General features: G+C 45.7%; 1 protein-coding gene across 1 annotated transcript in view; it reads right to left on the bottom strand.

The window, feature by feature from the left end:
• SLC16A12 (solute carrier family 16 member 12) overlaps positions 1 to 24,001 on the bottom strand; it is a 1,078,196-nt gene that overhangs the window by 224,527 nt on the left and 829,668 nt on the right. Inside the window, exon 8 of the mRNA XM_078642924.1 lies at positions 7,403 to 7,620. Within this exon, the coding sequence (XP_078499050.1) occupies positions 7,403 to 7,584 (182 nt within the window). The 5' untranslated portion in view covers positions 7,585 to 7,620. The remainder of the gene's footprint in view (positions 1 to 7,402; positions 7,621 to 24,001) is intronic.

Below are 24,001 nucleotides of genomic sequence, written 5' to 3'. Positions count from 1 at the left end.
GACTTTTATAGTGAGGAGGACTGAAGGGACTTACCGCCTGTGTCTTTTTTGTGCTCAGGCTGTTCTTCACCTGTAGCATCTTCGGTGAGGAGCAGGGATGCCGTACGACTTGGAATGCCGATGCTTGGGACTAGATTGTCGCATTGGGAAGCATTGGCGAGATACGCGGTTCGAGCTGGCTGCGGGTTACATTTGGTTCTCCCATTGGGTTTCTCCAGGGGCGTCGGTCTGGCTTGATGGCTGTCTGGTGTCTCTGGGTGCGTTTATCTTGTGGTGATATGAGTCCTCTGTCCTGTCACTCTGCTCCTTTTTCTCCTGCACGCCTGTGGTGGTTGTCTGCCCTGTGGCGTTGTGCCATTGTTCTTTCTTCCTTCGCAGAGTGGCGTCTTGCCACTCTTTTTTCCTCCTTCCAACCAGGTCTTCCCTTGGATGTTGCGTCCTGTCACCTGTCTCATGTTTGCACCACATGGACATCTTGCTGGTCCCGTCCATTGCTTGGGAGGGTCTTCACTTCTCTGAGGACCTGTTAGAGGTCTGTCCTGTCAGTAGGACTTGATTTTTCCTCTTGGGGACCTTTTTACGGCCACCATCCCCTCCTCAGAGATTTCGTGGGGCTCCTCCTCGCTTCACTTGAGGGTGTTGTGCTTGCCCCTCGAGGCTGCGCCGTCATGGCACTTGACCATGCTTTTCTTCAGGCATGCTTGGTCACTTCGAGCAACATGCTCCTTGCTTGCGATGCGGCAGTGGCGTCCTTCGGAACACACGTTGCAGTGGCCGCCTGCCACGTGAAGTGTGCCACTCTCCTCTTGCCTGTCTTGGGTTGCTGGCGACTCTGTCTTAAAGCAATGTGGGAGAGGACACTCTGTTGTCTTTTGGCCCACTGTGGGGCTTTACTGGTGCCGCAGAGACATGCAAAATCTTGCTGTCTTCAGCATTTCTTCTCTTCTGAGAGGTCTCTCTCTCTCCTGGGTTGCTGCCCATGCTGTTAGGTTTGATGGCGTAGTCCTCTGTGCGCCTCTGACTTTGCTCTTGCAGCCGGTTCCCTATCATGGGTGCCCCCGCTGGTGCTTGACTTGCCCTTTTCTATATTGTGGTGGTGGTCGTTCTCTGCCAGGGGTGTGTGGCACAGTTTCCTCACTTGCGGTGGCGTCAGACAGGCACTGGAGGTCACGCAAACAGCACATTTTCTCCTTGGGCCTTTTGTGAGATATGCTTGGCTACTTGACGCTAAGGTATCTTTCTGGTTCTTGGGGCTCTTTGCTGGGGTATCCAGCTTGTCTGTTACTGAGGGACAGGGTGCTGTCACTGTGGCACAATTGGTGTAGGAGGCAACAGGGTTTTCCACCTGATTTAAGGGGATGTAGTATTGGGCCTCAGGCCCACATGCTGAGCAATGATGGACACCTACACTACGTAGTCTGGTGCAGTAACTGGCCTCGAGCACGTGCACCTCAACCCTTTAATTGACGGGGCCACATCACTCATGGCACCCGTGATGGATGGGTGTGGGGGTGCAGTGTGTTCAGCCCTCGAGGGAGTGGTTGGGGTTACAGCTTCCTGCAGAACACTAGAATGTGTCCCGCAGGACATTACATTCCTCTCCAACGTTTTTGAAGAACAAACAAAACGTTAGTCCAACCTGTGAGGACAAAACAAACAGTTATCTGAATTCCACAGGGTCCATCAGTCTTTTGAGTCAGGTGGCAGGACGATGTCAGACAGGAGCTGGTGACTTGGCTTGCAGCAGGACCTTCTCTGTGGGCACCTGTAGTTTAACCTCAGGGGTTCAGGACACGACTGCTGGCTTGGAAACGTCTACTAAATACCGTCAGTTCACTGATAATGACATGTCATACAATCTTGCATGGCTCCCACATTGCTGACATCAGTGATGGTCTGTGGTAAGTTCTAACAGTTCTTTACAGTGGGTTGCGTCGTGAGCATGGATGGAGTCCACAGTGAGAATTCACAGAGGTGTTGCTGGACCGACTGTCCCTGTTCAACTGCTAGGCTGTGACCGGTAACCTGTCGGTGGGGCAATGTCTCTTCTTGCTCTCCCACCTGGGGTGACCTGTCATCAGGGTTGCTGCGGGACTGTAGGAGGGCTGCGCTGGGGGGCGCTTGTGTGCCATCTGGGGGCAGCTGCAGGACCACTGAGGAGCCGTTACTTAGTCGCACGCACAACCTTCACAGGTAGATGAGTCTTGGCCAAGGCTTGCACTCGCTGATGTGGTTCACAGGTAGATTCTGATCTCTTTAGTCGGCTGGTGTGGCAACGGTGTAGAACTCTAGTCCACTTGTGCTCTGGTAGTGATGTTTGACACAGGTGCTGAGGGCTGGAGCGATGGCGGCTGCCAGCCATGTGGTGAGTCGGAATGACAGGTGGCGGCGACTTGCTAGGAGAGTTTGGATGTCAGGAGGGACTTAGCAGCCAGTTGTCTCCGCCTTGTTGAGGTTGATCTTCGGTGGCAGCTTGACACGTAGAGTGTACAGATCCTCTCTTGCCTGTTTTGGGGCCACTGCCATCTCCATCGTGAGGTGGTGTGAGGGCGGGCACTCAGAGTTGATCTTCACCCGTGGCATCTGCGGACAGGAGCAGGGATGCCGATGACTTTAGACTGCCGGCGCTTGGGGATGGCCGGTCGCCTGGGGAAGCATTGGGAAGAGATGCGGTCTGCGCTTGCTGCGGCTTATGTTCGGTTCATCCGTGAGGCTGTGCCCTGGGATGTCGGTTTGGCCTGGTGGCTGTCTGGTGTGTCATGGTGTGCTCTTGGCTTGCTGTGAGTCCTCAGCCTTCTCCCTTTGTTGGTCTGTTCAGCCCACCTGTGTTCCTACAATTTTCGGGGTGACAGGGCTGTCACTCTCTTCTTTCTTCGAGGGCATTGTGCATAGACCTCGAGGCGGCACTTTCGTGGCGCCGGCTTCTGCCTTTGCTCCGGCATGCTTGGCTGCACTGGTCACTTTGTGACATGCTCCTTGCTTGCTGGGCGACGTGCCGTCCGGTCTTGTGTCACTGGTAGTTGGACCGCATGTTGCTGTGGCGGCCTGCCACATGGAGTGTGCGACTCCTCTCTTGCCTGTTGTGGGTCACTGCTGACTCCATCTGGAGGCAGTGCGAGAGAAGACACTGTTGTGTGGTCTTCGGCCCACTGCGGGGCTTCGCTGGGGCGGTGGAGACGTTGCTGTCTTGGCTGGTTGTCCTCTCTTGCTCGTTGGACTTGTGTCGCAGTGTCTTTAATGTTGCTGCTTGATCTTGATCGGCGCTCGCTTGGGCTGGCTCAGTGCAGCTTTATGCTCAGGCAGAGCTCCTCATAGGAGCAGCGGTGCAGCTGGCTTCTAGGCACTGGGCTCTTTCCCTACGACCTGGCCAGTAGGTGGCAGTGTTGCTGCATTCTCGTGTCCCAGTCTCTGCTGAACTCTAATGCTGCATGGCCTCATGCAAGGGGATGGCGCTGTCTGAATCCCCCCTGCAGGGACTCTGGCATTAGGAATAACCATACCTTCAGCCGCTCCCCTAGTGCCTCTCATCTCGTCACTCACGCAGTCCAGATAGGTGCTTTCATTTACATGGCAATCCGTTCACACCTTGCAGAGTCACTCTTTTTTTTGTGTGTGTGTGTGCCTCGACCGGTGCAGCTGCACTTAATTACCAGCCTGGAAGCCTTCGCGTGCTTTGACTTTTGCCAGTGGAGGGCGCCGGTGAAATTGTTCCTGCCGCACCCTGTAGGCCTCAACAGCTCTACCTATGCTGCGGGCCACACTCCACTGCAGTTTCACTTTTGCTGGCGCTCCCGCCACTATCTGCGGTCTCATTGCTCCGGCCGCCTGGGACCACCTAGCAGGCTGGCTTAGCATACTTTCTTGTGCCTGCCAGTCGCACGCTCACTCTTCCGGGGGGTAGGGCACTGACACCTCCACCGGCCTCCCTGTACGCATGCTGCCGGGGACTCTCTCTAGTTGGTCAGGAGCAGCCACACACACTGCAGCTTTCCAGGACTCAGACGGTCAGCCGGACCTCACCGGAGAACTCCGTCTTCACTCCAGTAAGTGTCCTGTGCTACCATTCGTCCTACGTTTACGGCCGCACACGATGCAGTAGCTGCCACATTCCCCCTTAAGTTGCTGCGCGGGGATGCTGGCTCAGTTCTGGGGGCCGCTCTTCTTCCTTGCGGGGCGGGGGAGTGGTTAGCTACTCCATGCCCGGTTCTCTCGCATTCTGCTTATTTTCTGGCACTGATGCGGGGTTGGCTCCCTCAGACCTCCTGTGTTCGGGCTCACGCTTCCCTCCGTGCCTGAGCAGGTATGAGGGTGTGGACCTTCGCTCTGCGCTGCCGCATCTGCTCCTTGGGGCAATGAGCAGTCATGCTGGGCAGCAGGTGTTGGCGTGGGCAGCCTTCTTAATCAATCGGGGAGGTGGCGTGTGGTGGGGGACAGCGGGGCACGATTGCTCCCTATTCCTCTCACCTGGGCACTCATACAGTCAGAGAGTGGGCAATGCCGGTGTGGGAATTCGCCTCCGGTGGTGCCGATCGCCTCATAGGCTGGTATTTCAAGCCTGGTGCGGGCACATTGCTCCACCACCTTCCATTGACCTCATGCTGTTGGGCTGGACAGTACAGCGGGCTGCAACTGCGTCGGCTGCAGTCGACCACTGGGGCAAACTGCAGAGCGAGTGCCTCGGCAAGCCACAGCCCCAGTGCTTCGGTCGAAGCAGGTCTTCCAAGGTCAAGCTGCACTTCTCCCTCCAGGACCCGGGAAGCGGTCATCACCACACACGTGGGGTAAGACCCCCTTGTCGCCAGTGTGGTATTGGGCCTCAGGCCCACATGCTGACCAATGATGGACACTTACACTACGTAGTCTGGTTGCAGTAACACTTACAGTGCTGTTCAGCTGGGAGGCTCTTTCACCGACAGTCTCTGCTGCTGTATGCTGTTTGTGGAGGATATGTTCATGCCACTTACATGTGGGTGCAGTTTGGAGTCATCTTCTTTTGACTTGGTGCTGTGTACATCAACAGGTGCCATATGACGAAATGGCAACTAGATGGGGGTGCAGCACTGTTCTATACAGGCCACAACAGTGTATCTTCCGACTACGTACCTCGACAGTTGCTGGAGATGTCGGTGCTGGTTTTCTGTGCAGCAGGGGTCGATCAGGCAATCTTTGCAGGATCCTCCAGCCTTTCAGGTGAGTGTTTATCTCTGCTGGCCATTTGGCTTACAGTGTGACGAATGCAGGCTGGGAAAGCCTAGGTGGTTTTCCTTCTACAAAAAGGGGGCCCTTCGGTGCTGCCCGCTGTGTATTTGCACGTTGGTGCTGGGTGCGTGCCGTGCACCATCACTAGGGGCACTGCGGCTACTTTTCATGTACCCAGCAGGCTTTCTAACACTGTGGGGCTACGCAGAATGGGAGAGGCAGGAGTGGGGCCATCTGTAGTGCTGGTGCGGCCCCAGTCTTCACCTGATGCTCTTCCCTGTTGACTTTCCATATGGTAAGTGGCGCTGCCTCTTCAACATTGGTCGCCATGGTAGTCTGCCTCACATCATATGGCCACTTCTCTCTCTTGCCGGCCTAGTTTACTTCCCTGCAGGGCAGACAGGAGTTACCTGGCTGGTTTCTCGACTTTGATCCGGGGTTGGCAGGGCCTGTCAGCTCACTTGTTTCCCTGTGGCAACCAGGTATGGTAGGGGTAGGAGTGTGGGCTTCTCTCAGTGCGGGGCAGGCACTGTCTCACCTTGCCGCAGATGCAGCCTTTTTTTCTCGTGCCAGAGCTGCAGAGGCGGGCGCTACGTATTTAGGGCAGTTAGTGGTCTTGGACAAAGATGCAGCACTCTCCACCCTCTGTCATGGATCCGGGGGTGCAGCTATATTAAATGCAAGGCACAGCAGCCTTCCTAGTGCTGCCGGGCACGCCTTTCCTTGTGGGCTTTGCTGCACTTGTTATGAGAGGTGCCACTCACATTGGACGTGGCCACTGGCCGATTTGCTCGTTGCATGCTGGGCACCTACAGGCAATGCGGGCAGAAGTCCATTGGGGGTCACCGTGCTCTGTCTGCCAGGCTGTCCTTGCTTTCCCAGCGACGGTCTCCTCAGCAGGGTGGGAGACAGGGCTGTGATCCAGATTGGCACCTGGCCTCAAAATCCCACCATACAAGATAAAATCATAGATGGCACATCTTTCTCTGTTCAAGCAGCCAAACTATGGAATCCATTACCCCTAAACACAAGATACACAGATAGCTATCTTATCTTAAGAAGGCTACTCAAGAGTCGGCTCTTTCCTACAAAACCACCATACTCAACACAAATGTACAGCATATCCCTGTGTATATAAACATTTAATTTTATTACATGGCTGTAACTGGATATGCATATTTTTGGTATTATTATGAATAATGAAATGTACTTAGGTATCTATACATTTATTACTTAATTCCTACTGTTCAAAATATTATAAAATACAAAATATTTGACACTCTCCAATACACTGTCCTATATTTCATCCTATACCTTTCTCAATATATCCTCCACCTCCACTCTCTGACTCATTCTAAAACTCATTCTACTCCTATGATCTACAAAATAACCCTTTCTAGACTCTACCCTCCTCTATCCTACCTTGGATCACCCCAAACCTCATTTTAATACTATGAGCTCCCAAACAACCCTACAAAATTCTTCCCTCACTTATCCCTCCTTTGACTCATCCCAAAACTCATTTTACCTCTATGATCTCCCTAATTCTTTTCTAGACAGTTGTCCCGCCTCCACCTCTCCTTATACTCATCCAAACCTCATCTTACTACTATGATCTCCCAATAAACACTTTCTAGAATCTTCCCTCTGCTATCCCCCATTCTCCTTTGCAATCCAACTAACAGACTCACATGTCCACCACTCAAATTAACTCAAATTTCACTATACTAATCCACCACTAATCCTTTTTGGGTTCCAGAGTAGCATGCTACTCGCCAAAAAGAGCTTTGACACCTCGTCAGGAGTATTAAGTGCTATATAAATACAATCACTGTTGCAATGTTCAACTGGGCAATACTCATTGCTTTTTACTTTTCTTACCTTTTAATTTGGTTACTTCATTCTGAGAAGCCACGATTAAAGCTAACCTCATTTTAATCTTCAATCGACATATGTGTGCAAATGTATTTAGAAGACAATTTAGAAATATGCAGTTGAAAACATTTAAGACATAAGAAATTTTTTATAAAAAAGCAAATCTTGAGGTTTTTTGGTCATTCATTTAGTTTTGCTCTTAATGGAATTACTCACTTCAGATGCGAAATGTAAACGTGCTATTTTAAGCTATTAACTCACATTTCAATTCAAACACCTCATCGTCTCAGTCTAATCAAATGGGAGACAAGTAAATCCTCAAGCGTACCTTGTAACAGCTCGGGTGCAGACAGTAACAAGGAAGCAGCCAGCTACAATCATCCACCCCCAGCCTCCGTCAGGGGGAGAATTGTGTTCATCTTTCTTTGGCTGAGCCATAGTTGAGATGATATGGCTTATGAGTTTAGTAGACTTACGGGAAATGCTCCAGTCGACATAAGGCTCATTCATGGAATGTTACCTTACGAAAGAGTTTAGCTTTAGCATCTAAGGACAAAATAAGGAAGAAATCATTTAAAACAACCATGAGTTTGATATCATGGAAAGCAATTCTCTCTAACTTCGTATGCATTGCTTTGTAGTTAACAACATATGCTTTGAAAGTCTTAAAAATGGCTTAAGAACAATTTCACGACATATCCTCCAAAAGAGCATTATGAAAGTAGTTAACTGTACAACAGTGATCATATATGTACATATTTATTTTGCATAGTACAGTATCAATTAAAGCAACATATCATTAAAAAACGAATTAGTGGATGAATTAATAGATAATACATTTAGCATTTATTTAATAGACTACACAGATTGGTTAGGCTTCTCATTTGAGGACCGGTTTATGTTGCAGCTATTGAAAACATGATACAAGAAAAAGGAAATAGATAAATGCAAATTGAAACTTCGCCACAAAACGTACTAATTTGCTATCAACCAAGGAAATTAACACATAAGCTATCACAAATAAGACCGACAGAAACGCTCTCTCTTACTAATAAATACACACTTGTGTTGAAACCTTCACAACCGCACAGTTATATGCATTTGAAGAAGCCAAAAAGGAAATTGACATGTCAAATAGTGAAAATCATGTTAAGGAAATGTAAGTGATGCTAAGAGGGCTAGTGAAGTGTATTTTCTTACACACTATTTACCAAACTCCTTTTATGCACGAGTCAATGCTCCATGATAGATCTTTCCTCGCCCTTCCTCTAGAGTAAATACTTTATTTTCCAGCTGATGTTCTTCTACAAGTCCTCACATTTTGCTATTTTACACTGTAGTGGTAAAGGCAAAAAACTGCACTCTTTAAGTCATGTTGACAGATTGAATGCATCAGTATTTGCAAAACAAAACAAAAATAGCTTTTCATGTCCTCAGCCATTTTGTGTCCAATATTCAACATCCAACCCAAACAAAAATGTCCTTTGTGGTTCAAATTTCCCCAGGCAAATCCCACATTTTAATATTGGCATTTTGGTAACTGAGTATATTCCAACATTTTAGGAGGCTTACTCTTTGGAACTATAGGCCAGATGTGCAACCCTTTTTAACGGTTGCCAACAGAAAATCAACCCATTTGCGACTACTAAAAAGGGTTGTGGTATGTACAAACCCTATTTTGCGATGCTGTAACCTATTACCAACTATCAAAATATGATTTGCAACTCGTTATTAGGAAGGTGCCTGCCAAGTTCATCCCTTTCTAATAGCAAGTCACAAGCCATGTACGATTTTTGTCGCAAAACAATTGCAGTTACCGCGTACTTCAAGTAGGTGGTAAGCCAGTCGCAAATGGAAAGGGGTCCCCAGGTGGGCCCTTTCCCTTTGTGAATATGTGCGAAAATATTTTTTCAGGGCAGGCAGTGTTCCCTGGGCCCACTGCCTACCCTTAAAACATTAAAAGAATTAATTCATTTCTTTTAAATACATCCTGTTTTCCTTTAAGGTACAACACCATTTTACAAGTGGTAAAGTATTTTCCCAGCTCACAAAAGGTCTTCTATGATTCTTTCTGAACCTCAAGTAGGAAGGGGTGTGATGATGAACAGAAAGTATCAATAGCTTGAGACTGCAATTGGGGCGTCAAACCACTGATCAGATAATGGACCCAGAGTTGGGGTAGTACTTGATTCGCAAAGAGGAAGGTGTCCATTTGGGACACTTTCTTCTTTGTGAATGGTGAGGGTGGCCCTGAGATGAGGAGGCAGTGGTCAAAATGACCACTTCCAGCTCACTCCTACACCTTTTAAAAATGAAACTGTTTTTTATTTTAAGTAGTACATGTGGCACAGCGCAGGTAGCTTTGAGTTTTAAATATATGAACTGTTAGGCAATTAATTCATGCTATTTTATTTACCCTGGTGAAAATTGCACTTTTAACTAAATGTACTTTTTATATGCGCTGCTGCTTTCCGGTCTGCCACAGTCTTTGACTATTTGTCGGTGAGAAAGCATTGCTTCCTTGGTTCACCCACTTCCGGTACCTTGCACGATTCTCTAGGCTAGCTCTCCCGGGTATAAAAGCCAATGCTGGCCCGCACGTGTGAACAGCGCAGGTAGCTTTAAGTTTTTAATATATGAACTGTGCGGCAAATAATTCCTGCTATTTGATTTCCACTAGGTGAAAATTGCACTTTTAACTAAACATACTTTTTATTTGCGCTGCTGTTTTCGGTTCGCCACAGTCTTTGACTGTTTGTCATAGAAAAACTATTGCTTCCTTGGTTGACCCACTTCCGGTACCTTGCACAACTACTCTCTAGGTTGGAAGATGGCATGAACAACGCGAGCTGTGCCATGCGGGCCATTTCCCTGCAAGCCCTACCTCCCTTGCCTTAACCACGCATATGCATGGTTAAGGCAATGCACTGTCTAGTTGCCCAGTGGAGACACAGGAAGGGGAAGACTGTAAGAGAAAGGACTATCAGGAATCAGGAGAGGACACAGTGAGGTAAGTGGGGCTTGGGCTTGGCGTTGGGGAGTGGAGAGGGTAGTTTTTTGGGGTGGGGTAGGTTTTTAGGGCTAAGGGGTGGGAAAAAGGGACAGTTTACAGGGCAGGGAGCAGGGTTAGGGTACTTTATGGATGTTGGGGATCGTTTTTAGGGCTGAGGGCAGGGGAGCTGGGGTAGAAGATGTTTTTGGGGTGCAGGCTTAGTTTTTAGGGCTCAGGGCAGGGGGAGAAGGGGCAGTTTATAGGGCAGGGTCCGGGTAGTTTATAGAGATATAGGGAAAAGGTTTTAGGGCTCAGGGTGGGGAAAAGTTTTAGGCCTCAAGGAGGGTGGGGGGCTGAGTCAGGGTACTTCACGGAACTAGGGAACAGTTTTTTAGGGCTCAGGGTGAGGAGGCTGGGAGCAGGGTAGTTTTTGAGGCATGGGGTCAGTGTAGTTTAGGGATGTAGGGGATAGATTTTAGCACTCAGGGCAGGGGGGCTGGGGTAGTGTTGGGGGTGTGGGCTTAATTTTTAGAAATCAGGGCATGGGAAGAAAGGACCGTTTATAGGACAGGGTCCGGGTAGTTTAGGGATGCAGGGGATATTTTAGGGCTCAGGGCAGGGGGGCTGGGGTCAAGGTAGTTTTGGGGTTTGGGTTTAATTTTTAGGGGGTAGGGGGAAAGGGACAGTTTACAGGCCAGCGGGCAAGGGTATGACCTTTAGCCCGCATGCCACTTTACCCATCATGTCTATACTGAGGGTGGGCGTAGTTGGCAGGGTACTATTACGCTGAATTCCACGAAGTTGAACAAAAACTCTGTGAATTCCGTTCCGCAACTTCGCTCCGTTGGACTCCCAATTAATAATACAGAAACCTCATATACTTTTGGAAAAATAACAAGTATCTCTGTCTTTACATGCTAAAATGCATATAGTCATTTCACAAAAGTGAAAATGAAAATTTAGCAAGCAGTGAGAGAGGTGATGAGTTTGGGATCCTCCCTAACCTAGGGAAAGAACAAAACAAAGAGCTGCAGTTCAACTAGTTGTTTCTAAGTGTCCCTAACGAGTCAAATGCAAAAGCATTGAAAGTATTACATCAAGCTGCAGTTCCACTAGTCGTTACTAGGTGTCCCTCTCAAGTCAAATGTAAAAGCATTGAAACTCTTTCATGAAGCTGCAGTTCTACTAGTCGTTACTAGGTGTCCCTCATGAGTCAAATGCAAAAGCATTTGACTTGAGGAACACCTAGCAACGACTAGTTGCACTGCAGCTTGATTTAATAATCACAATGCTTTTGCAATTGACTCGTGCGGGACACCTAGTAACGACTAGTTGAATTGCAGCTCTTTGTAGAATTGTTTTGATATTAGATACTATAATATTCACTGCCCACTGCTAATCTCGTCCCATATTGCTTTGTAGGGCCTTCGGTTGGGATTGTATTTTTGCCCATATCTGTGCTTGGGGTGGTCCTAAGAGGATGGGACCACCACTGAATCGTTCAGCATGATATGCTATTTGTGTTCAAGGCATCTGCTTGGTCCTCCCCCTAGGTTAGGGGGACCCCAAAATAATCACCTCTCTCATTGCCTAATATTTTCCATTTTCAAAGTTCATTTTTGTGAATTGGTTATATGCTTTTTAGCATGTAAAGTTGCTTTATCAAAGCATTTGTAGGTGCAGTTTAGAAGCTGACTCCGCTACGTGGAGGAACGGAGTTTTTGCCTGAATTCCGTGTTTTTAATGGAATGCGTAGTTAACCAATCTACGCAAACTCAAGTTCATTGCCCAGGGTTAGTCTATACCACGAAATTGTTTGCTAAAGACGCAGTTGTGGTAGAAACCACATGGTACAGGCATGCCTTGTTGAGGCATGCTTTGTACCATCACACAACCCTCTAGCTCTCCCGGTTATAAAAGCTGATGCCGACCCGCACACGCGCAGCAGGCGCGCCTAAGGCAAGCCCGTCTTTGGCCATCGCACCTGGACTTCACCAAGAGCCCAGACCCCCGGTCCGCCAGACAAAAAAGGTTTTTACCTAACCGAATCTCTTACTCTTTTGCTTCCCTCTACCAGGTAAAAGTATCTTGCAGACCTAGCGACTGACAACATCGTCTTTGTAAAAACAGCTTTTCTAAAACCCTGGAGGGACCTTTTGGCCTGCCGCCGCTGCCATTTTCAAAGCGGCCATGAGCCTCCCTGTGCTACATGTCATGAAATGAATCCTTACATACCCAAATCTATTTTAACCTGTTGTGGAAATTATTCTACCAATCTACCTCCGACAGTGTCCCCCACTATACCACACCATGGTTTGTCTCTCAGGATCGTTTGCATGATTACTATGCTTGTTGTTATGCTCCGCTTTTAAAATGATTGAAACACTTTTAAAACTTGAATACTGTTTCTCTGGCGCATGATTGATATGTTGCCTTAGCTTTGCTGCTACGTTTGTATTTTAAAACTGACCCTTACTGTGTTTCTGTGCACATTTCCCCGCAGCCCTTACCGTACTCACACCGCTTCTGCCAGCGCCCCGGTCCACCACGGGTTTTCCCGTTTGTTGTGGAGGGCGCTGGTAAACATTTGGGATCCCGCACTGATTGACTCAAGAGGGTCACGCGGGGCTCGACACGCAGGCTCCACCCTATTTAGTACGGATGGCTTTCTCCACGCACAGCGGGCGCGCACCGAAGTCGCGCCAAAGTAAAGCCCGTCTGTGCCCGTCCGCGCTGAGTTCGTGCCAAGGGCCAGACGGGCTGGACCTTGCTACTCTCCCCCAGCTGATAGTGAGCTGTATACTCTTTCTACCTTGCTCTCTTTGAAGCCTCCTTTTAAATTGTGCCATCATACCTTATCCCCCGATGACTTCCCTAGTATGCATTGTTGTAGTCATGATCTAAGACATATCAGGATTCGACACCCCTGGAAAGACCGGGTTCACCCTGGGGCATTTAAGCCTATTGCAAATCCCATAAAGGATGTGGGATTTCTCATTAATGCAAGATCTTTAGTTAAAAATAATGTGGCATTTTGTGATTTTGTCTCGCTGAGGAAACCCCCCTGGGTTTTCATTACTGAAACCTGGGGATTGGATACCTCAGGCCCTGATCTGGTTGATGCTATCCCTAAGGGCTATGCCCTGACCAGGATGGATAAAACAGGTCGCAGAGGCGGTGGGCTAGGAATTTTGTTTAGAGATTCCTTTACTTGCCGCACTGACCCCCTCTCTTCTCCTTTGGATAACTTTGAGGCAATGTACTTTTCTATAAACCTTACCCCCACAGCCTCTTTTTCTGGTATTCTATGTTATAGGCCTCCAGGCCCTAAAGCTACGTTTTCCCAAGATCTGTTGAAACTTTTAGAGCCCTTCATTAACAGGCCTAATCTTACCCTTCTTGGTGATTTTAATTTTCATCTAGAAAGCGCATACTCTAGAGACACGTCGTCCTTAGTAGAAGGCCTAGCCGCGTGCGGCCTGATTCAACTTGTAGAAGGTGCTACTCATCTAGCTGGCCACACGCACGATGGTGTCTTTGCAAACGACACCAGATTGACGATTGGAATATCCATTCCTTTAGCCTGGTCAGACCATCTGGAAGTGTCCTTTGAGCTCAAAACTACCTTTACTGCCCCCTACCATTCTAAATGTAAGAAATGGGAACTGAGAAGGAATTATAGGGAGATTAATACTGAAATCCTTGCTCCGTTTATGGATGAATTTAGCTCCCTTCCAAGGTCGGACCCTAACGCGGCGGCATTAGGCTTGTCTAATGCCTTTTTGAGTGCGATGGCCATTCTGGCCCCCGCCAAGCAGCACTATTCCGCCCGAAAGAGCCCCTCCCTGCCCTGGTACTCTGATCGTCATAGGCTGTTATGGCAGAAATGTAGACAAAAAGAGAGACACTGGCATGCTCATCCCGATTCACCTGGAAAAATACAACACAAACTTTTGTTAAGGGAATATAAAAGGGCAATAGCTGAGGAAAAACAGATCTACTATACCAATTTGACTGCCTCACTAAAATCTTCCAGAGATCTCTTTAAAATCATTGACTCCCTGTCCGTGCCTAAAACAATGGATTCCATCATTGAGACCCAGGAGCTCTGCGATAATATCGCAAGCTTTTTCCATTTAAAAATCGCTGATATCCATCAATCGCTTGAAATCCTCAACTCGGAGCTTGATGCTAACCCCGCACTGTCTTTTCCCCCTCTCACACCTCTCCCGGATGGGATTCCCAAGTTGTTTTTTTTTGTCTTCCCTCAGCTGACCTTGGAAGAGTTAAATCGCCTCCTTGATAACACCAAATCTTGCTCGCCTCTGGACCCTTGCCTATTGAACATTCTGAAAGCCTGTAGGGAGGTGGCTATTCCCCTGCTACTTGAGGTCATGAATCTGGCTATTTCGGAGGGGATTTTCCCCTCCTGGAAAACAGCAGTTGTTAAAGCACTGCTTAAGAAGGCCTCTTTGGATCCAGGAGTCCTATAAAACTTTCGTCCCATCTCCCTCTTACCAGCCCCGGCTAAGATCCTCGAGGCTCATCTTAACCTCCATCTATCCACCTTTTTGGAAGGCTCAAATCTGTTAGATATTTCTCAAAATGGTTTTCGTAATGCCCACAGTACAGAGTCTGCCCTTACTGTCATTATTAACAACATCCGTTCCAAGGTCGACAGGGGCCATACCACTCTTCTGGTCCTACTCGACCTTACAGCAGCCTTTGACACCCTGTCTCCCTCAGTCCTGGTCTCTGGGCTTGAGGAGATTGGGGTTGGAGGCTCTGCCCTCAGCTTATTGGCTTCCTTCCTCCATCAAAGGGAACAGAGAGTTAAGATGGGACATTTTCTGTCTCCCTCCAGTCAGTGCAATGTGGGGTCCCGCAGGGCTCTTCGTTAAGTCCCCTATTATTTGACATCAACGTGACCCCACTTGCCAAAGTGGTGAGATCCTTTGGATTTGAGGTGCTGTCGTACGCCGACGACACTCAGATCATGGTCTCTATCACACAGTCGGTCAACGTCTCAGCCCTCAAGTTTAGATCTTGCATGGAGGCAGTATCCCAGTGGCTGATTCGGAACTTTTTAAAATTAAATGGGGAAAAGACGGAGGTCCTGGTTTTTGGAGGAAACCAGGAGATTTGGTCTGATGACTGGTGGCCGGCCTCCCTTGGGGACTGCCCCCACCCGGTCGACTCTGCCAGGAACCTTGGAGTCTTGATAGATTCTTCACGTTCCTTTGACCTTCAGGTCAATAGAACTGTATCCACCTGTTGTGGCATCATCAGGACCCTGATAAAGATTGCTTCCTATCTGTCTCCTGCTGCCCTGAAACAAGCTACAGTTGCCCTGGTTTCCTCAAGGCTCAATTACTGTAATGCCCTGTACAGTGGCATAAATAAGAGCTCTGTCCATCGTCTTCAGATGGTACAAAATGCTGCAGGCAGGATGGTCCTGAACCTCCCGAGGCTTGCCTCAGTAACCCAGGCTCGGAAGAGTCTCTACTGGCTTCCGGTTCATTCCAGGATCTCCTTCAAACTTCTTTGTTTTGCCCACAGGGCTGTCTATGGCTCTGGCTCGGAAGGCATTAGGTCTCTTGTCTGTGCATACACTCCCAGCAGAACACTTTGCTCTGCCTACAAAAATCTTCTTTCTGTTCCCAGATTTTCTAGAGCTAAGTGGGGAGGTAGAGCCTTTTCCACCTTGGTCCCCAAATTATGGAATTCCCTCCCTCCAGAACTGATCAGTCAACCTTCATTGTTGATCTTCCGCAGACATCTTAAAACTTGGCTTTTCACCAAAGCGTACCAGTAATTCCTGTTCTCGATGTCCTGAGACTATGTGTTTGTCCGTTGTCTGCGCCTTGATGCCCTTGGGCTAAGTCGCGCGATACAAATCCCCGTTCATTCATTCATTCATTCATTCATTCATTCATTCATTCATTCATTCATTCATTCATTCATTCATTCATTCATGTCTCCCACTTGACACAACACTAAAACCAGCATAAAAAGCTTTATCTGTAAAGTGAGATCACTAGCTAAGCCCTCTACTGAATTATGGGATATTATCACCTTTCTATCTCGAAACATATGTCATTCTTATAGAAACATGGCTGAAAGCCACTACGGGCATCACTCTAGCCATTCCTGACAACTATCAATTAATAAGGCTTTATAGAGACCGGAAAATAGGAGGGGGCATCGCCATAGTTTTCAAAAACTTGCTCAAAGTCTAATAGATTAATACTTCTATTACTTAATCAATGGATTTAAGCATTTTTAAAATAATTCTATCTGTTACAGAAAGCTGGAAGGGTATCTTCAAAGATCGCCCACCTGGGACTTAGAAGGTTTTAGCCAATGTTTGATGGAAGAAATAGCCACCCAATTCTTAGCAACAAATACTTTTCTCCTCCTGGATGACTTTAATTACCATGGTTAAGATCTAGCGAACCAAGAGGTGGTGCAGCTTATGGCTGATTTGGAAACCCTAGGCCTACACCAGTTAATTATTGACCTTACTCACCAAGCGGGTCATTCACTGGATTTGCTATTCACAAACAATAAGGAAGTTACTTGCGAAGCACCTTTGCCTATAACTTGGACTGACCATTATATAATCCTGTTCCAAACCCAACTTCCTTTAATAACCAAATTGTCGGATAGCAGAATAATGGATAAGACCATAAGAAGTGCCTGGCACACACGTTCCCTGGACTCTTTCTGTGAGCCTTTTCACCCTGTCTTTACCATCAGGTGTTTCTGATGTCAATGCATCATTAGAAAATTCCAACATAGCTCTAACTGAGGTTTTGGACAAAATTGCGCATATCAAAAAGATCCGCAGCACAAAATTATGTTCCTTTGCACCATGGTATACGACAAAGCTAAAAATAAAAAAAATTGGCTTGTAAAAACATATAGAGAAGACAGCAGAGAATTAAAAATCCACAAGACAAAGATTCTTATAAACTAGTTCTGTCTAGAAATCATCTCAGTAATAGAGCTATGTGTAAGCATTTTATCTCTAAATAAATTGAAAAAGCAGTAAATGTACCGAAAGTGCTCTTTAAAATCCTTGCCTCTCACTTGTATGTATGTCCTTTTGTCCTCACATATGTGGTAGGACACAGGTGTGTCCCACTTGGAAATTGTCTAACAACTTGGCTACACTTGACTATACCTACTATTAAATCTGTCCGGCTGGACAGTTAATATAGATTTCAATCTTGGTCTATACTCCTTTTTGTCTTAATTATTTGTGTAGATGTTTGGGACCATTGTCTCTTGAAATACTGTATACTCCCAAGGTCCCAGACCTATTGCTACTTTGGGTTCCCCTTGTTCTTTATAATATTATGTTGCGCAGTCGCATGATTGCAATTGTATAGCACCTCTACCACTTGTCACCAAGTGGGTCCACTCCCTACCCCTCTACCCACACTGTCTTGTATGTTTTGCTCCCACTCCCTTTTCGCCCCGGTATTTCTGACCACACACCCATGTACTCTGAAGATTACATTCAGAAACTCATTGCAGGACCATCGCTTCTTTCTGATACTATAGATTCCACAACTCCCACAAACAGCACATTAGGCGAACAATTGGAAAAAACCAAAAAGAAACTAGTACGACTAGAATTAATGATAAGACTGCTCACTGAATATTAACGTGCAAAAATTATTCCACAAGGCCAACAGGTACGCAACATCCCTGGGGTTTTTACAGATAACCCCAAATATACCACCTGGTTTAGTTACATCAGCACCACATGTTCCAGGCACTGGATGATGCTTGGAATAGATATTGCTACCGAGGAACTTAATAAAGTCGCCATAGAAATACAAGATCTAGAGAAACAAATAAAAGAAAAAGTTCCCTCCACTGACATAAAAAAACTCCTAGAGGAGGTCCAGAAGACTGTTGATGAATTTATTAGAATTGAACAAAATAAAAAACTATTAAAGTGAAGAAAGATATACAACAATTCTCACTTGAACGTGCTTATCCATACCTCTCAAAAGATTTCTATTCTAATAGATCCTATAGCGGCCCTCAGAATCAACGCCCTAGGGGTCGTTTTAATAAAAAAAGAAACATTGTAGGCTTTTCTGATAGCTCTGCAGAATATTCTGACAATTCAGAAAACAGTGACGGACAAAATACTCCACGGAGAATTCCTTTTTTAGAGCGAGGTCAGACAGAACAACCCAAAAAGGGAAGAGGCAAACAACCACAACGTTGGCCAAATCCGCCAGGAGAACAATTCACTCGCAGACAACATTACCAATGGTGAATCAGAATTCTCCTACCACCATGATTAACACTAAGACCGGCATATCTGATACCGCTATACTACCCATTTTTAATCTTACCAAACATTGCCTTACGCCCTATGAATTGTCTATTCTTAACAAAGGGCTTTCATTTGTCCCTACTGTCCGTCCTAACTTTTTAGAGGTACAGACTGAACTTTTAAGATTTTTTAGAAAGATCAGACTCCACAGCTTCTTTCTATTGAATCCATCTAATCCCCCGACTGCCAACACTCCATTCAGGCCCCCCTCCACGTTCTCACATACAGGAGGTATGATACCTGGCTAAATTATCACTTTCGAAAAACTTGTGCTCAAAGATTTGGCAAGAATTGAGAACAGTAGATTATTTGTTCCCTACAATATTTCATTGGCTGAAAAACAAGCACTAGCAGACCTTAAAAGCAATAACCTGGTGATCATTAAGCCAGCAGACAAGGGAGGTGGGATCGTGCTGCAAGAAAAAGTCAGATATCGAGATGAGATTTTGCGTCAATTGGGCAATAATGCACATTACTGCAAGCTCTCAAATAATCCTACGAAAGAGATCCAAGAAATGATACTTAAAGTAACTACTGAAGGTCTTGACTGTGGATATCTCACTAAAAAGGAATTTCAGTTTCTAAACATTAAATCACCAAGGACACCGGTAATATATACATTGCCAAAAGTCCATAAAAACATTAAAAATCCCCCCGGAAGGCCGATAGTTTCCGGCTGCGGTTCGGTCCTTGAGCCCTTGGGTCACTATGTCGACCATTTCATAAAAGAATTTGTACCGAACACCCAATGTTACATAAGGGACAGCATAGGTATGATCAACTTGATTGAGGACTATCCCTTTGATCCCACATCTGAGATACTTTGTACCTTGGATGTGGAATCTTTATATACTAATATTCATCAAAGAGATTCCCTCTTGGTCATTGAAAAAATCCTGGATACAAGACCACGTCCACATGCAGTACCCACCCTGTTCATCTTGCAACTATTGGAGATCTGCCTTACTAAGAACTTTTTCACATTTGAGGATCAGTTCTATGGGCAAGTGAGAGGGACGTCAATGGGAGCAATTTTTGCTCCCAACTTGGCGATCCTCTATATGGACCATCTAGAGTGCCATCGCATCCTCTCACCTATGAATCCCTTCCACAGTGGTATTGCCCTGTGGAGGAGATACATAGACGATATTTTTCTGATCTGGCGTGAATCTAATGATCACCTTTTACAATTTCAACATTGGCTTAACAATAATTCCAATGGCCTTCAATTTACCTTATCCACCAATAAACAAGAAATCCCCTTCCTAGATTGAAATATTTTTCATAATGAAGGAAGATTGATTACAAGCCTCTATAGAAAGCCCACAGAGCGTAACACGCTGCTTAGTTATCAAAGCCATCACCCCAGGGCTTTGCGTGACTCTCTCCCTTTTTCGCAGTTTCTTGGGTTGAGAAGAAATTGCTTCCATAAGGAACATTATTTTAGGGAAGCTAACATCCTGACAAGTAAACTCTCAGCAAGAGGTTACCCTAGGAAACGTATCCGGCGATCTCTCTCAAAAGGGCCTGGTATTGCCCACGGGAAACTCTACTTGAGCCAAAAGAGAAAATGACACAGAATCGCATTGTATGCGTTACCACTTTTTCACCTATTTCAAATGCCCTCAAAAAAAGTGTTAATAAGCATTGGCACACAATCAATGCAGGCGTTCTCAATCTTGAACGCCCGCTATTTGCTTTCAAGAAATCCAAAAACATTAAGGAGCATCTAGTGAGGGCAGCATTGCCAGTAGTAAATGCAAAGAATACACTTGACGATCTGTGGGGGCTCCCACGATTAGTAGGACATGTAAAATGTGGCTCTTGCAGTGTATGTGAAAACACAATTGAAGGAAAAGATTTCTTGTTTGAACAGGTCGTTTTCCACAGACAACATTTAACAAATTGTAACAGTTCCAATGTAATTTATGCTATTTTTTGTCCGTGCGAACTAATATACATAGGACAAACAACACAAAAGGCCCGTCTTCGAATTGGACAACATAAGAGCAGAATTCGGTGTAAGACTCATAATGCACCTCTTGTGGACCATTTCGTTGAGAAGAATCACAGTGAATCCGAACTCAAATGGACAATCATTGATGCAATAAAAAGCCCCCCAAGAGGAGGCGATGTGGGAACCTTGCTCAATAAAGAAGAGTTAAAATGGATCCTGAGGACTAAAAGTATCCACACCGGCCTGAATCGCATGGAGGATTGGACTTCATTGCTATGATGATACTGGGACCCTACTCCTTGCTCAATGGGGCCCATGTGTCTGATATAAGTTGGCTCGTTAATTCACTGACTTACTTAATCTGTTTTTGAACCTGATGTTATTTGTGGTATTCCTAATATCTGGTTTCACTAGAAGACAATCAATCGTGTGTGCCTTGCAGGCCTATAACAATATGAAATCAAAGCACAGATGTAATGTTGCATTTTTTTCACTATGTTTTTAACTTTCTTCAAGGTTCTGTCTACTCGTTCGTTACTAATTTTTGACAACTATTTATTTCTTCTTTGAAAATGATGGGTGCTATTGGCAACTTTATTTCACCCCGCAAGTCACTATTCTTTATGTATAATTCACTTTTTATTATGCGTAATCACCTCTTTGAAATGGCCGCCGGATTCATTCCGATTTATTATCAACATAGGTCACTTGACCCTGTTACAAACGACCTCGTCGCTTTAATTCGGTAGTATCATCTAGTTGTCCTTTGTAAATATGTTATTTCACTGTTTATCGGGTGGTTATTGCGTCTCCCCCTTGTTTTTGTTTTTTCATTTGTTATTCCATTTGTCATGTTAATTCACTCCTCAAAGATGGCCGCCAGACACACTGTGAATTCCCATCCACACCGGTCATCACATGACCGCGGTCACATGAAAATGTTGCCGTGTCTCGGGCGTTTTTAATGAGGAAGAATTAACTGCCCGAGACGGATCGCGCATTGACTCGCCCGCCGCGGTTGACTCCCACTCCGGAGTCTATCTGATGATCGTTTGGTAAGCCGCTTGCTTCGCATACCGCCTTGCATTCTTTCCATCTGATGTTTTTATCCAGAGTATTTCGCTACATAGTATCTTATAATTTATTATGTATGGACCCATCCAACTCCCTCGACCGGCACCCGAGTGCGCTGGTGGTAAGTCTCTTTTTGTAATTCCTTTTATTCTAGTTTCCCTGAACAACACCTTTTACTTACAGCCGCCTTCTCTTTATATGTAGGTGGTTTCTTATCCTTGACGGTCCCCTGTTACTTTGCGGATCGTGTTAGCGGTAAGCTCTGCCCATTGTGGATCTCCCTTTAATCAAGCTCCAGTTACGCACTGGTTTTAATTCCCTCCCTATTCCTTTAGGTTACCCTACGCATAGGCTGATCTGCCATGCATTAACAGATGACTCCGCCTCTTTTTCATTTTTCATATTGAGGTATGTTTTTTTTTAAACTGTCGGCCATACCCCTTTTTCATATCATTCGATCACCACCGCTGCACTAACTTCAACATTACAAAAAGTGCCCTTACTCGACCCCCCGTGGCACCCAGTTTGAATCATAGTTTTTCACTCGTTTGGTCACCTAAATACGCTGCATGGGTCCCTCACCTGCGTTGTTAGTTAACACTGGTCCATGCTCGAAATTGAATAACCCGGGCACATTTTCTTGTTTCTACTCGTTCAGGTTCACCTGGGTAGTGTATATTCCACTAGCTCACCTTGGAATAGAGTCAGACAATCAACAGTATATTGATAATGTTTGTAATTTATGTGTATTTTCTTTTTTGTTTCCCATGCCCTACCCGTTTGCCTCCTTATGCTGTACATGTAATTTTTATGTTTTGTATTATGTTGGGTAAATCTCTATAATTAGTAAAGGCATGAATCAATATGTCCTGATGATGATCCCATATTAAATAGGGATCGAACGTTGTCGACAGCTTACACTTGATGATTTAAATGTTGTATTGCAAAATCACACAAAGTGTACTCCAATATTAACTGTCTGTTTTAATTCTGAATAATTTGCCGACTGCCCTTCCTTGCCTCTCACTTGTATGTATGTCATTTTGTCCTCACATATGTGGTAGTTGGACACAGGTTGTGTCCCACTTGGAAATTGTCTAACAACTTGGCTACACTTGACTATACCTACTATTAAATCTGTCCGGCTGGACAGGTAATATAGATTTCAATCTTGGTCTATACTCATTTTTGTCTTAATTATTTGTGTAGATGTTTGGGATCATTGTCTCTTGAAATACTTTAAAATCATTCACGATTTTACGAGCCTTCAGGCATGTGCGCAGCCCTGCTTAGTGTCACACGAACTGTGTGACTCTCTCACCATTTTTTTCCAGGAGAACATTTCACAGATTTTTTTTTAATTTCAACACCTCACCCATAATGGAACATTGCGTTACTAGCAGTGTGCCTGACATGGGAGAAGTTTGGACTCCCACACTAATACGCTTTGAACCATTCTCTCTGGCGGAGGCCAAGAGGTTTCTGGGATCAGCAAAATCAGGCCCCCCTAGATAACTGCCCTCCTAGAATTATGGTGTCTCTATCTAGCCATCCTGATCCGATGATTAAATCTATATTCAATTTTACGGTGGAAACTGGCACAATTCCCTCTGAATGGAAAGCTGCACATGTTCTACCAACCCTAAAGAAAGCTAACCTGGACCCAACCATCCTATCTAACTACGGTCCCATATCTCTGCTACCCCTTCTGGGAAATTTACTAGAAGTCCTAATCAATAACCAATTAACAGCATATCTAGAAAATAATAAAATTCTGGATTCAGACCAGGCCATAGCACTGAAATGGCCCTACTGGCAGTTACCGATTCTTTGAGACTCTCTCTGGACGCAGGTACTCCTTCCATGCTAGTGCTGCTGAATCTCTCTGCAACTTTTGATAGGGTCTCTCATTCAAGACTGTTGAAGAGGCTGCATGAGATTGGTGTTCGAATGACTGCACTTAAATGGTTATATAATTTCTCAGACGATAGATCCCAAACTATCACTTTTGGTCCCTATACCTCTTGTAAGATGCGTCTGGATAAGGGTTTACCACAGGACTCATCCTTGAGCCCCACCTTGTTCAACATATAAATGGCACCCCTTGCTAAGATCTTGAGTTTTTTCACCTCTGAATTATATCCTATGCTGACCTGACCTACACTTTTGATTCTGATTTAGATTTAACTAAAGATCGCTTTGCGAAAGGAAGGTTAGACATATCCTGTAGGATTATTGACAATTATTTACAATTGAACACAGACAAGACTGACATCATGCTGTTCGGCAAGCCATCACCCTGTGGTTCAATGAGTGGTGGCCCTCTCAACTAGGATCAGTCCCATCTTCCAAGCCAAATGTTAAAATCCTTGGCATAAAAATTGATCAAGCCCTCTCTATGAAAGATCACATCTTGGATACTACTGCCAGGTGCTACAATAATATGTGTCTCCTACGCAGAATATTTCCCTTTCTCCCACTCTCTGCGAGAAGAACATTATTTCAAGCTCTGGTAGTAAGTTGACTAGACTATGGGAACGCTTTT

The sequence above is a fragment of the Lissotriton helveticus genome, chromosome 5_1, assembly GCF_964261635.1.
Source record: "Lissotriton helveticus chromosome 5_1, aLisHel1.1, whole genome shotgun sequence".
NCBI classification, from domain to species: domain Eukaryota; kingdom Metazoa; phylum Chordata; class Amphibia; order Caudata; family Salamandridae; genus Lissotriton; species Lissotriton helveticus.
The sequence above is the reverse complement of the archived record's forward strand: the minus strand, read 5'-3'. Positions and strand labels throughout refer to the sequence as shown.